This window comes from Lycorma delicatula, chromosome 2, assembly GCF_047948215.1.
Source record: "Lycorma delicatula isolate Av1 chromosome 2, ASM4794821v1, whole genome shotgun sequence".
In the NCBI taxonomy this organism is placed as follows: Eukaryota; Metazoa; Arthropoda; class Insecta; order Hemiptera; family Fulgoridae; genus Lycorma; species Lycorma delicatula.
Window position 1 is genome coordinate 219434643 of NC_134456.1, and position 15238 is coordinate 219449880.

General features: G+C 30.5%; 1 protein-coding gene across 1 annotated transcript in view; it reads left to right on the forward strand.

The window, feature by feature from the left end:
- The window catches only part of LOC142320066 (hydrocephalus-inducing protein homolog), a 95554-nt gene that overhangs the window by 68176 nt on the left and 12140 nt on the right, over nucleotides 1-15238 (forward strand). The window contains exons 12-13 of the mRNA XM_075357742.1: nucleotides 880-1089; nucleotides 14163-14432. Of these exons, the coding sequence (XP_075213857.1) occupies nucleotides 880-1089; nucleotides 14163-14432 (480 nt within the window). The remainder of the gene's footprint in view (nucleotides 1-879; nucleotides 1090-14162; nucleotides 14433-15238) is intronic.

A 15238-nucleotide genomic window follows, 5' to 3' on the forward strand; every position in this document is an offset into this window, starting at 1 on the left:
AAAGGAGCCTCTTCCATGCATTTAATATAAACAAACTTTTCTTTTTTTTCTTTATTTGATTGTAACATACATATAAAACAAAGAATCTTATTGCCAAAGCATAGCCACCTTTCTCTGTATGAGGTGGGGGACTACATTACACTGCACAATGTTCCTGGACATTCCTTTCAATGTATCCTGATGGATAGATTGTTCCTTCTAATTACGCACCCCTTTTTCTTATCCTTGATACCTTCATTCCATTATTATTTCTCTGTGAAGAAGTCTGACCATGTTAGGTTCTCCATGCTAAGGATATTGGGACTTAAAAAGCCACTACATCTTTGTAGGAGGTCTGTTAATGGATAATCTTGTGTATGGTGCCTGCACATACTGGCTGAAATGCCTGTTAGGTTAAGTTTGAGTCTTCTAATCCCCTTTTTCTAAAAAAAAAAATGTTCTATAAATATCTAAATATTTTTTTAGACTGTTAAAACTTAACAGTCATATTTTTAAAATAAGTTATTATTTCAAAAATTAGTTGCTATTTAAAAATAACTCTTAACATTTAATAACAGAACTGTTTATACTCAGTAAAAGAGTTCTCTGAATATTATTAGAGTAAAATTACTGTTAATTTTTTTCAGTATGGTTTTTATAATTATAATTGCTTTACTCAAATGTAAGGAATTTTGTTACTATTTTTTGTTTACAGTGTGGGTAATGTATTGATATATAGTAGTTTATATACAAATCATACGAGAACAATATTTTATTGAATTGTTTTCTGTGGTCTTTACAAACAAACAATTTGAAAAATATGTTAAACTTAAATTTTTTTATGATTACTGAAGCAATTAGACAAAAATCATTTTTATTTTATTTTATTTTGTTTTTAAGGTACTGGATATTTTACCAGTGGCTGGCATTTTAGATGGGAAAAGTAGTCAAATGGTAACTGTTGGATTTTGGCCATCACCTGGTACTACTTATAATTTAAATGCTTGTTGCCATATTGTTGGCGGTCCCAAGCAGTTTTTAACAATTGATGGAGGTTCATCATTTATTAGATTTTCAGTAGATAAATGTTTGATTAATTTTGGTTGCTGTGTAAGTAGTATTGATTATTATAGTTTTAAGTGGATTATACATTTTATATGAATTAAGTAATAGGAAATCAGTTTTTTAAATTTATCTATACCTACCTAAATAATCTTATTCACAATTCATAACATTTAGAGGTATAACATTTGAAAAAAGTGTTTGGAATGCTTAAAAAAAGGATTTGGAGAGCTGCGTGATCCACTTCTTATGCAAATCCCCTGTGACTTTGGTATCTCTAGAGGCCAGAATCATGCCTGATCCACATTACTATTGAATTGAATATATTTTATTTTTAATATATGCAGAAAATATTTTTTTTTTTTTTTTAATAGTGTGTGTGAACATATTTGTTGAATAAAATAGTAAAAATTCAATAATTTGAACCTTAATACCTTAATGTTTATTAAGAGAATATTCTTTGTAGAATATTTTCCTTATACAACTGTGATTCTAATCTGTACAACAGAATCAACAGACTTTTCCATATAACAGAAAAAATGGTTTGGTAAAATTAAGTGTTATTATTCTCCAGGTAGACTGAGTAGGAGTAGAATTACAATAAAATAAAAATTATTCAAAAGAAATTTAGAATTTAAAAAATTAAAACAATCATTGATTTGATGAATAAATTTTTAAAAGGTAGTTTCTTTGGTGATTCTGAAGTGCTTTTATATTGAATGTACTAGAGAGAGTGGTTTGAGAAGGAGGAAGTGAGTCAGAGGGAGCAGGAGGAAGAGAGAGAGAAACTGTTAACGTATTTTTAAATAATTTTGATTTTTCATAATAAAACTATGTATAAAATTAGATAAAAGTTTTAAAGTTGTTCCAATATCTTTAAAAGTGTATAAAATATTGCAAACCAAAAAAATACGAGATGAATCTTAAAACTATACAATATATATTACATTACATTACAAATTATATTACATTATTTTATACTCCTTTATTTAGAACTTGAGAGCAGTAAACAAAAACCCAAGAACTATTCAACTTCATCATTTAGACTGAAAGAAGTACCCAAAGAAGTATCTTGTGGGTCATTATGATCCAACATGTTTTTAACATATTAAAAACATTTTGTTCCTATAAAAAAATTGTTTTTCTGTTACTTTTAGCACAAAATTTAAATTATGTCTTTTGTAGTTTGTTTAATCTGAATATACAATAAGTTTGATTAGTCATTCTCTCACCTTGAATGGTTTTATTTATGAATCTGTATTTAAAAATTCTGTTGATACCTAGGGTGTTGAAAACTCTTAATATAAAAAATAAACTTTCACTGGGGATAAATGAAATTCTAGCTACCATTTTAAGTGGTCTAGATGTAGGTAGTATTATTTTCCTCTGACAAATTTAATTAATTTTAATCCGTGTAGTATTTCCCAGTTGCCTTAGGACTTCTATTGTTATTCCTATCCATAAAGAGATTTTGCTCATAATTTACATAATGAAAGACAAATTTTATTATTGTCCATATTTTAAAAAAATACTATTTTAAATAATTTTTTAAGCATTTGGTGTTCTTTATTTAAAAAGGGAAAGTTTGTTTTTGTGATCTTATTTAATGTTATTGTTTTTGTAATACTACTTATTTCATGTTTCTTGCTGTTGAAAAAACTTATATAATATTAGTGAAATTACTTATAACTAGTTACAATCATATCTTAACAACCAACCATAAACAGAAGTTAAAATTTCATCTTTTCAATAAGTATAGGTAATAAAATATAATTATTCATTTCTAGATTAGAATACAGAGTGCCACAGGAAGGTTATTTGGTCTTGCTTATTTATTAATAATCTACCTTAAGATTTTAAACAATTCATTTTTATTTTCTCTGCAGATGACACATTTACATCCATGTCTAAAGATAATTACTTAGTACTACAAAATTTTATATTAGTATTTCAACAAATCATTTACGGATAGAATGCACATATGTAAACTCTAATTATGAATAAAAACCATTATTTTGCTTTTAAGGTAGATCTAACTTTGATAGTGGGAATAGAATTCCCACTAATGATATTATTTCTATTGTCTGCTGTATCATAATCTGAAATTTCTGGATTTTTTATTAGATATTCTCATTGAATGATCAAATTGATTTCAAGGTATAAAAATGTTTGATTGTCATAAATATAAATTATGAAGACCAATATTAAGTAAATTAATTATAACTTATTTATGCAGTAATATTTATGAGTGTGGTGCTACCTTTGCTATAAAATAGTTACTTATTCCTAAATAACATCCACTTCTAATAAACCAGACAACAGAACTGTTTCTTATATAACTCAACTCAATGTTTTAACATTCAAGAAGGGTCTTAGGTTTTTATTGCCATTTTTAATAAATTAGGAATCCATTTAAAATATTTTTCTGTCAAAATATTTAAAATAATATAAGAAAAAATGTTTAGATGCAGTATTATTCTGTAAATGAGTTTTTATGTAGTACCAATTAAAAACTCTGAAATTTTATCTTTTTACTATATGTTCATTTATGCCTCTTTTTTATTTAATTTAATTAGTGTCTTCTTAAGCTTAATATTTTTTTTATGTATTTTATTACTTTTGAAGTATTAATGTACACTGGAACCCCTTCTGCTTTTTAATAGAATGATATTTTGTAATGCTACTATCAGTGTTTTTTAATATTTTACTTGATACGTCCTTCTGGAGTAGTCCCTTTTTTATCAGTGGAACATCACATGCACTGATTTATGACTGATTTACAGAATGAGCCAAAAGATACGCAACCCTAAATTCAAATGATTTAGAAATACTTGCAAGATTGATACCTCGTCTGTCAACAAGGAGGGACAGAGATAGTGGACCGAGTTACTTGTGGAGTTTCACAGGGCTCTGTTCTGGGACCGCTGCTTTGGTGCTTAGTTTATGATGAAATACTAAGGTTAGAATTCCCTATGGGAGCAGATACAGTTGCATTTGCTGATGATGTGGCTTTGGTAGTGAGGGCCAGGACAGAGGTAGAGGTGACCAAAACAGGAAATGAAACAATAAGGATAATAATGGCAACAATGACGGAAAAGGGATTCCAACTCTCAGGGGACAAATCAAAAGTGGTGTTAATGACCGGCAAGAGACAGATAGGACCGGTACTGATTAAGGTAGGTGAGAGCCCCATAGAACAGATTGATGAAACAAAGTGTCTGGGGATATGGATCAGTTAGACGAGAATCTTTGGAAGGCATATGCATGAAATGAGTAAAAGATGAGCAGAATGGTAAAGAGTCTCAGTGAGCTATTAACGAATGTGAACGGACCTTGGTCAGCTAAAAAGAAGCTATTTACACTTGTGGAAAATTCTATGATTTTGTATGGTGCACCAGTTTGGGGGAGAGTGATGGAGGTTGATAAATATTGCCAAATTTTAGAGAGTGTACAGAGATGGATGGCCCTTAGGGTGGCATCAGCATACACCTTGGTGTCCCTTGAAGCTGTACTTGTAGTAGCAGGGATCCCCTTGATACATCAAATGGCCTGGATGCGAATGTGAGTAGCAGAGGTAGTGCCGAAAACCACAGCCTGGGAGGAGGTGGTATCAGAATGGCAGGCACAGTGGGACGCATCCTCCAAAGGGGACTGGACACATCATCTCATTAGGATAGTGAAACCGTGGGTCATGAGGGAATTTGGGGAGGTCAATTATATTGGCTGACCCAGTTCCTCACTGGCCAAGTGGGATTTAAAGCATGCCTGCATGGGAGACAGAGGGCTGAAAATGATGAATGCCTGTATTGTGGGGATATAGATACCCTAGACCATGTAGCATTCAGATGCCATAGGTGGGAATTCAAAGGTGGCATAAGGGAATTCAAAGGTGTAGCATTCAGGTGCCATAAGTGAGACAAGGAATTCAAAGAAGTGTTAGCCCACTTATAGCAGACAACAAAATCCCAAAAATGTTAACCGGAGGGGGGAGTCAGAAATGGCTTCCTTTCACTAGAGTAGGCAAATAAGGAGAAACAAAAAAACCTGAATTAGTGAAGGAAACCAGAAATGGTGTATTTCACTAGAGTATGCAGACAAAAAGGCCCAAACCGGTGCGGGGAAACCAGAAATGACGTACCCCCACTAGAGTGGGCAAGCAAATGAAAGAAAGAAAAGATCCAACCAGTGGCCTGATCTGCCTTGCCGAACATTCAGCTGGTGGGTGGGAAGGGTCATTGAGTTTAAAGGACACGCCCCTGCACTGAGTAATAATGCTTAAGTGTAGATCTAGTGCAGGACTGTAGAGTAAAACTCCTAAATTCAAAAATATATTGCAGAGGGAAATTTAGTTTTTTCCAGCAGGAATGTGTCTAGACAGCAAGTGACCTTGTGGTAGAAGAGTACCACCTAATAGCCAAGCAATTTCCCTCCTTTTTGAAGACATTGGTGAGCAAACATGCATTTCCCACAGGCTCAACGTGTGTTCATTGTTGAAAGTTACTTTAAATCGCAGTCATTCTTAAAATGTCAGGAAGACTTTAGGGTAGCATTTCCTGAATTGTGGGTACCTAATATATCAACAATTTTACATGTTGTCACATGTTTTAGAGAAACTGTTATTATGGATGAATGTCTACGGTCTGGTTGATCTATGATTTTAAGTGTTGTGTCCTTGAAGTATCCTCATATCCTTCTATGTTCACCAATACGAAAACTGTGTCAACAAGTCGGAATGTCTTACGGGAGTGTTCAAAGCACCACAAAGAGGCTAAAACTCTGTCCATATTGCTTTCACATTATGCATGAGCTTCGAGAACTTAATAGGAGAAAAATACTACATTACTGTCAATGGTTTTTGTGTTTTATTCGCAGCAGTATTCAGTTGTTGGATTACATTTTCTACTCTGATGAAGTATAGTTTCACGAGGCCAGATAAACATCCAGACTGAGAGGGACTGGAGTTCAGAAAACCCCCACATTTTCCACGAGACCTTGTTACATTCACAGAATGTTAGAGTTTGGTTTGCAGTTTCACAGAAAAGAATTGTAGGCCCAATCTGTTTCATGGAAACTATAACAGCTGAACGTTACCAGGACATTATCATGCAATTTGTTGCATTGTTGAACAAAAGGCTGATGAACAACAAGACTGCTGACTGCAGAAAGACGGTGCACACAGCACTTAGCACAGTGATAATAATATTGCTTAAGTTCTTTGGGAAACATCACTTTTCGTGGACTGTGGGTGCCTAGATTGCGATATTTAACTTCCCCAACTTTTTTCTGGAATATCTGAAGGATAATGTCTATAAGAACAACTCTCACACAATCGACCAACTCAAGCACAACATCGAAGATGACATATCCCACATATTAAGTGCAGCGACCATCCAAAAAGTAGCAACTAACATGAAGAAACTTGTTGAGGCATGTGTAGCAGCAGATGGAGGACATTTACAGCACCTATTATGAGAATAATAAATAAATAAAAACACTTATTTTTATCTATAAAATATTGTGGAGTATTTTATGTTAATAAAGATTTTAAAAAAATATTAATTATTGGGTTGTGTATCTTTTGGCTCATCTGTATATAATGTATTATGTACTGATAAGAATAAAATATTTTTTCTTAATTTGTGACGTAAAGCATTTGAGTTATTGAAGCATATTGTCTATATGTTACATACCTCTTGTTTTCTCTGTTATATATGTTGTGTAAAACATTACAATTTAACCCTTTTAAACTAAAAGGGCAGTTCCTATAAGTTGTAACATACTATGAAAGAGAAAAGATTAACTCCCAAATTGGATTGGGAATAATCTAATTAACCTTTAGTTAATCTAATTAAGAGTGGTAAATTTACCTGTGTGATTATGTATTTTTTATTCTTACGTTTTTTGGTGCTTGCATTTTCCTCATGTTCAGAGTAGTTTTTTCACTTTTCATGATATTCAACATTTTTCCTTTGGTTGTGTAACTTTTTTTAATTTATTAATTTTGAGCTGAGATTCACTTTTTTTAGTTTAATTTACTATAATTATTTGTACTTTATTTTGAAGAATGTGATCTTTGTCTTTTTTTAATTTTTTTTAAGCCTAACCTTTAGCTCGTGGTCATAGTTTTTGTACCAAATTATACAGGTATTTTCTTTACAGATTATAGATAATGTGAAGTTTGAAATTTTGTTTTTTTCTGCTTACACTGAAAAATTTAAATATCGTAACACCACCAATATAGTAAAATTAAAGCCATTATAAAACTTTACATAAGAACAGTTTTCAGTTTATTATATACTTCAGAAAAAATAAGGGGAAGTATTGTAGTAGGTCAAACTTTACGTACCTAGGTTTTTGTATTTCTCATTGTTTTATGAGATCTGTATACAAAAATATTTTAAAAATTAAAGCACTACACTACTACACAACTTGACTGGTGTGTGTATGTTGGAATCTATTATTTTACTTTATATCTCTGGGACAATTGAACATATAATCATGATATTTCTATTGTGGATATTGCATATGTGGTGTTGACGGCTATTCACACATAAATCTATGAAGCCAAACGAGTGTTTTTAAATCATGAATGAAATAATTATTTCATACATTGCTAAGAATTATTATTAAACTATGAATAACTTGTTTTTTTGGTAGAAAAAAGATTTTTAATTAAAACATAAATTTACAAAGGAAAATAATTTGGGAACTGGTTTTAGAGTTTGAAATAAGAAAAGAAGTTCATACAAACATATTTTTGAAAACATTTTATCATAGAGTTATGGCTAGCGAAAATTTTTGCACAGATTTCAATTATCCCAGAGAAATGAGATCACTCTGAAATTTTTAAGGCAGTATTTTTTTTTTTTTTTTTTTTGTCTTCAGTCATTTGACTGGTTTGATGCAGCTCTCCAAGATTCCCTATCTAGTGCTAGTCGTTTCATTTCAGTATACCCTCTACATCCTACATCCCTAACAATTTGTTTTACATATTCCAAACGTGGCCTGCCTACACAATTTTTCCCTTCTACCTGTCCTTCCAAAATTAAAGCGACTATTCCAGGATGCCTTAGTATGTGGCCTATAAGTCTGTCTCTTCTTTTAACTATATTTTTCCAAATGCTTCTTTCTTCATCTATTTGCCGCAATACCTCCTCATTTGTCACTTTATCCACCCATCTGATTTTTAACATTCTCCTATAGCACCACATTTCAAAAGCTTCTAACCTTTTCTTCTCAGATACTCCGATTGTCCAAGTTTCACTTCCATATAAAGCGACACTCCAAAAATTACACTTTCAAAAATCTTTTCCTCACATTTAAATTAATTTTTGATGTAAACAACTTATATTTCTTACTGAAGGCTCGTTTAGCTTGTGCTATTCGGCATTTTATATCGCTCCTGCTTCGTCCATCTTTAGTAATTCTACTTCCCAAATAACAAAATTCTTCTACCTCCATAATCTTTTCTCCTTCTATTTTCACATTCAGTGGTCCATCTTTGTTATTTCTACTACATTTCATTACTTTTGTTTTGTTCTTGTTTATTTTCATGCGATAGTTCTTGCGTAGGACTTCATCTATGCCGTTCATTGTTTCTTCTAAATCCTTTTTATTCTCGGCTAGAATTACTATATCATCAGCAAATCGTAGCATCTTTATCTTTTCACCTTGTACTGTTACTCCGAATCTAAATTGTTCTTTAACATCATTAACTGCTAGTTCCATGTAAAGATTAAAAAGTAACGGAGATAGAGAACATCCTTGTCGGACTCCCTTTCTTATTAAGGCTTCTTTCTTATGTTCTTCAATTGCTACTGTTGCTGTTTGGTTCCTGTACATGTTAGCAATTGTTCTTCTATCTCTGTATTTGAACCCTAATTTTTTTAAAATGCTGAACATTTTATTCCAGTCTACGTTATCGAATGCCTTTTCTAGGTCTATAAACGCCAAGTATGTTGGTTTGTTTTTCTTTAATCTTCCTTCTACTATTAATCTGAGGCCTAAAATTGCTTCCCTTGTCCCTATACTTTTCCTGAAACCAAATTGGTCTTCTCCTAACACTTCCTCCACTCTCCTCTCAATTCTTCTGTATAGAATTCTAGTTAAGATTTTTGATGCATGACTAGTTAAACTAATTGTTCTGTATTCTTCACACTTATCTGCCCCTGATTTCTTTGGTATCATTACTATAACACTTTTTTTGAAGTCTGACGGAAATTCCCCTTTTTCATAAATATTACACACCAGTTTGTATAATCTATCAATCGCCTCCTCCCCTGCACTGCGCAGTAATTCTACAGGTATTCCGTCTATTCCAGGAGCCTTTCTGCCATTTAAATCTTTTAATGCTCTCTTAAATTCAGATCTCAGTATTGTTTCTCCCATTTCATCCTCCTCAACTTCCTCTTCTTCCTCTATAAAACCATTTTCTAATTCATTTCCTCCGTATAACTCTTCAATATATTCCACCCATCTATCGACTTTACCTTTCGTATTATATATAGGTGTACCATCTTTGTTTAACACATTATTAGATTTTAATTTATGTACCCCAAGGCAGTATATAAGGGTTAAATTTGATGGTTTCTTACGTTTTTTGACCTGGGAAATCAAACAAAACAGGTCCCAGAACTGTATTTCCCATAGTTTTCATGATATCTAATGTAAAACAGAAGGACCTGGTGACAAAAAACATATTTTTTTAGTTTGAAGTACAATAGCTTTGTTAAGTGACTAATAAATGTGCAATATTTATTATCCAAACTTATAGAGAATTTTATTCTGAAAAAAAGTTATATAATGAAGGTATTTAAAAAAAGTGAACTTTATTATTAAAAATAAAACAGACAAAACTTTACAGAAAATATTTTTATGAATCCATAAACATTAAAAACAGCTGTTTTTAGTACAATAGATTTAGACCTTGGGAAAAATAGGTTGGCAACACTAACTATATACTTTGAAATTAATTTGAATATTATTCATTGTTGTCATATATAATTGTGATTACATGGTTTCATTCAGAAAACATGAGTGCTGGGAAGTGTACCGTTCTTATGAAGATTATTATAAACTTTTCAAAATACTTACTTCAATATTCTTCCACTGCAACTGGGGCACTTCCATCCCAAAATTCATACACAAAAATCATATCAGCATATTCTGCATGAATAAAAAGACACAGTATTTTTTATCAAAACAAAGAATTCATAATGGAATTTCACTTTTTTTAAATTCGGATGTAATTTTAAAAATGTAGAGGTATATTTTAAAGTACAACAAACACAACACTACATAACTTGATTCTCAAAAATAATTAAACATAATAAAATTATGTCAGAAACAACTAACTTAAACCACCTAATGTTTATTATTAACATGTCACCACATTTTTATGATAACAGTGAGTAGTATTCAAATTAATTTTAAAGATACAGTTAGTGTTGCCAACCTAATTTTTCAGAGGTCAAAATTTATTGTACTAGAAATAACTGTTTTTAATTTTTACAAATTCATAATGATTTTCTGTTAATTTTTGTTTCGTTGTGTTTTTAATAATAAAAGTTAATTTTTTTTATAGACTCTTATCAATTTTACCAGAATTAAACTCTCTACAAAATATTTATATTTTTATTAATCGCTTAACAAAAGTTATTGTATTTTAATCCTAAAAAAAACTTGTTTTTCATCGCTGAATCTTTCTGTTTCAGTGTTCTGTTTTTAAGAAAATTACAGCTGCAGTACTGGAACCTGAGTTTAGCCCCTTTTTTAATGCTTAGAAGTTTCAGTGTGACCTCATTTCACCAAAAGAACTGAAACCCGGGTGAAATCTTTTCACTAGCCATAACTCTATAACAAAGTGTTTTTGAACTTATGTTTGTATGAATGTTTTTCCTTATTTCAAGCTCTAGAATCAGTTCCAGAATTATTACATTTTTTTTTATATTGCAAAAAATTATGTTAAACCTTAAGAGAATTAAAACCTTACTTAATACTTTATTAACTAACTTCCACTGTAATCCTTTGTTGTGCATATGAGAGCATAAAGTCTGATATTTCATACATGTTAATGTATTTGCAGTATATAATAAATAAAATAAAAATCATAATTTAATACTTATTTTTTCTAAAATTCTTTCATATTAGTACTTTGGCGGTATGCTTCACTTCATCAGATGAATTAAAAATTTTTATTTTATTTTTTCAAGAGACTGTGTTTTAATCTATTATTATTTTTCTTATACTTTTGTGTCTTGTAAATTTGAAAATGTATGCTTGTTATAGTTAATATGATTTGCATAGTTTGATTTTTGTTTATTATATTTAAATGCTTGTTAGTGTTCCTTAAATCTTATTTTAAATGTTCTCTTTATCATACTTAGTCCAACCAAATTACACTTAGAGAAAAAAAAATTGTTACCTGGGCTTTTATAAGTGGAAATGGTAAAGGAGGTAAAGGAGGTATAAAGGCAAAGAAAATAAATGTATGAGCAGAGGTGGTGGAGTGTGATTGGGGGGGGGGGGGGATTGAAAAAAGTTTTTTAATACAAAAGTTGTAATCATGCAAAAATCTAAAACTTTTACAGAGGTCACATTTTAACATAACCTCAAAATTTCAAAGAAATATGCGAAAAATCTTTTTTTTTTTGTTTTTTATTTTTCATTTCCCGAAAAATAATTTAATTTTGACGAAACTTTGTGAAGTGTACCTTTCTTTGTCTTAAATAACCAAAATTTTTTTTGACATCAATTTTTACTGAAAATTGCAATAATACCATTTTTCACCCCTTTCAACCCCCTAAATCAACCCTTCATCGCCCCGCTTACGCATTTATTTTTTTATGTTTATTATAAGCCCCTTTACCATTTCCACTTATAAAAATCCAGGTAAAAATTTTTTTTTCCTCTAAATGATTTATTTTGATCGGTCAATACTATATAGAATTTTATTAAAATCCTTATTACCACAGTTAATGCTATATACACCTGGTTTATTATAAAAATTTTTATTATTAAAAAAATGTAAAAATAGTATAACAATATTAATATTATAAATGAGCAAGTGAAATTTGAATATAATGAATAAATTCAGCAAGTAGTAGAATCCATATAATTATAAATTCATCTAGTAGGTAGCTGTATGCATTATTATTATCATTAAATATTTTCTATCAAATTGCCATTTAACAATCTGATTAAGAAGAAGTAATATCCTTCTTTTTGAAATCTTTAAAAACATTTCTAATACATCTGATTGAAATAGCATAGGAGTTTCCTACTTGTTTTGCTGCATCAATATATCAGCATCATCAGGAAATGAGAATATCCATAATTGTTTAGTCAGCCTGAGATACAAAAAGTACCTAACATCACACTACAGTTGATGTGGGAAAACATGTTGAAAATTCCTATGACAAATTTATGGTAAAACAATAGTTAAAATTATATATTTGTTTTTTAGTAAAAAATAAAAAAATATATTTACACCAAACAAAATAAAAAATTCTGATCAAAAACGTTATATATATATATATATATATATATATATATATATATAGGTGCTACCCAAAAGTTCGGGGAATTTTACCATAAAAATAAAATAGCTTACCATAACTTATAATTTTCACTGTCTCCTTCAAAGTAATCCCCTTGGGCATTGATACTGTGATCCCAAAATCCATGATTTTTCCCATGATTCCATGCATCCCTGGAAGTAGCACAGGTGTAAGTGTTCAAAGCACATTCTACATTTCTTCCTGAATCTCCTCAATTGTGTTAAATCGACGGCCTTTCAATTGAAATTTTATTTTCGGAAAGAGAAAAAAGTCGCATGTGGCAAGGTCAGGCAAATAGGGTGGGTGGGGAATTTTTTGGCTGAAGTTTTCAATTCACTACAGACAGCTACGCGATTTTGTTTCTGGTCGCTGTTCAACAGTCTTGGTACGAATTTTGCAGCAATGCTTCTCATGTTCAAATTGTTCGACAAGATGCGTTGCACGAACCCATATGACATTTGTACGATTGCACAAACGTCATGGATTGTTTGTCTACGATCTGCAACAATAGCCTCTCGCACTTTCACAATGTTTTCCGTGTTGCACTTGTTGATGGTCTTTCTGAACGCTTATCATCATCGACTGTCATTCGTCCATTTTTGAATTGTTTGTACCAAAAAAAAGTTTTACTTTTACTCATGGAATCGTCACCAAATGCTTCCACAAACATGCGATGGGTTTCTGCACCAATTTTTTTAGGCATGAAGCAAAGTTTGATGCAGGTTCTTTGCTCTTTAAAATCTGTCATCTAGAACTTGCAGTTATGTAACGTGTTTTACTGCCGAAGCAGTAAAACACATTACACAACTGCACGAAAGTCAACAATGCAGCCTCTCTCCGTCACAGCTGCTGGAACAATGATTCACAAAGAGTACTGTTAGCCACATCTAGCGGCAGCAGATCTATCTTTTGGGTAGCACCTTGTGTGTGTGTGTGTGTGTGTGTGTGTGTGTGTGTGTATGTGTATATATATATATATATATAAAAAGTAATTAACTTTTATTTATGTTAACTTATATGTAAACTTTTATTTTATTGATATTATATATATTTGTGTAATTATTATATGGCTATTAATAAATAAACTAAGTATGACAATAGGTATAGTAGGTGCTTCTTACCTGTGTTTTTACATCTATAATTTTTTAACTTGATAACTGTACCAGTTTATTAATGAAAACATCTGTTTGTTTTGATGACTTTCAATTTTAAGTGACTGAAAAATAGTCTAGTACATTTTAGAAAAACATAACTGTTTTATAAACTTAGATTTACAGTTTGAGATTTTTACAACTAAACCTCTAATTTTTACTAAAAGTTGACATGTATAATTTAAATTAAGGATGGCTGAGTGTGGTATGTTATTGTTTCAAAGATATGGAAAAAATGTTGTTTTAATTATTATATTTTGAATATTATTAAAAGATAGTCAACTTTAAATAAAAAAATACACCTAATCAGTTTTATTTCTTTTTTTTTAGATAAAGCCTGGTATCAGTTAGTAATATAATTAAATATATTACTTTTTCTTTCTTTATGTATTTAATTCTAGAAATTTTTCAGACATACTGTGATGAACATGTAAATTCTGTTACTCTAAAAAATTTGGGAGAGATAAGTATACATTTTGAAATTGAAGTTCAGGAGGACATTAAAAAAGAATTATTGAGAGTAAAAAGATCCTCACTTGAATTTTCTTGTTCAGAGTTTAATACAGGTTTATTTTTCGTAGAACCATGTAAAGGAACGCTTGGTCCTAATGATAGTGTCACTTTTAATGTAACCTATTATCCATCAGTATCACTTGAATTGGACAGTAGTTTTTCCATACAGGTATTACACTTCTTTAATCTTATTAAATATATTGATTTAAAAATTTTTTTTTAAACTGTACTCTAGATTAGTTTTTATGTGAATGAATCTTCTTTACTTATTTGTAGAAGGACTATTATGTTTTATAATTATTAAATATTTATCGATTCGTTTTCAAAATACTTCAAAAGTAAAGAATGACTTCAAAAATACTTTTAAAATGAAGTTTTTCCTTCTTTAAAGGACTTTTTGGGATTAATTGGAAGTACATTCTTTAATTAAGGTACTACTTCATAATGCTACTATTTGTGGTCTTCTTAAAAAGTAATAGAAACCTCTGTTGTTTTTGTACCTCTGTACATTTATTTAATCTATGTAGTGATTTTTGTTTTTTCACCACATTTAAATTAGATTATAAACACCTTGTTGAAAACTCACTGTAAGTGAAATATTTACAAACAACTTATAACAGTACTTGTGCAGTAAAGTAATGTAACTTACTGACATATGTACACAAAAATACAAGGTGTGTTAAAAAAAATGAGAATTTTAAAATTCTGAATTTTATGTCTTTTTGATTGAGTTTGTTTTTTTCCCATGCATTGCGTTGCATTGTTTATATAATGAATGCCAATATTTTTAGCCATATTAGATACGTAATTAAAATTTGGCAACTGATGGCAGCTGAGTATGTATTGTGTTCTGGACATGATTTTTGTTTGAAATCAGCAGGACAAAGATACTGCATTAAATTTTTTTATTAAAAATGGAATAAAGTATAATGAAGTGGTGAAAATGTTAGAGAAGGCTATTGGCTAGGATGTTAT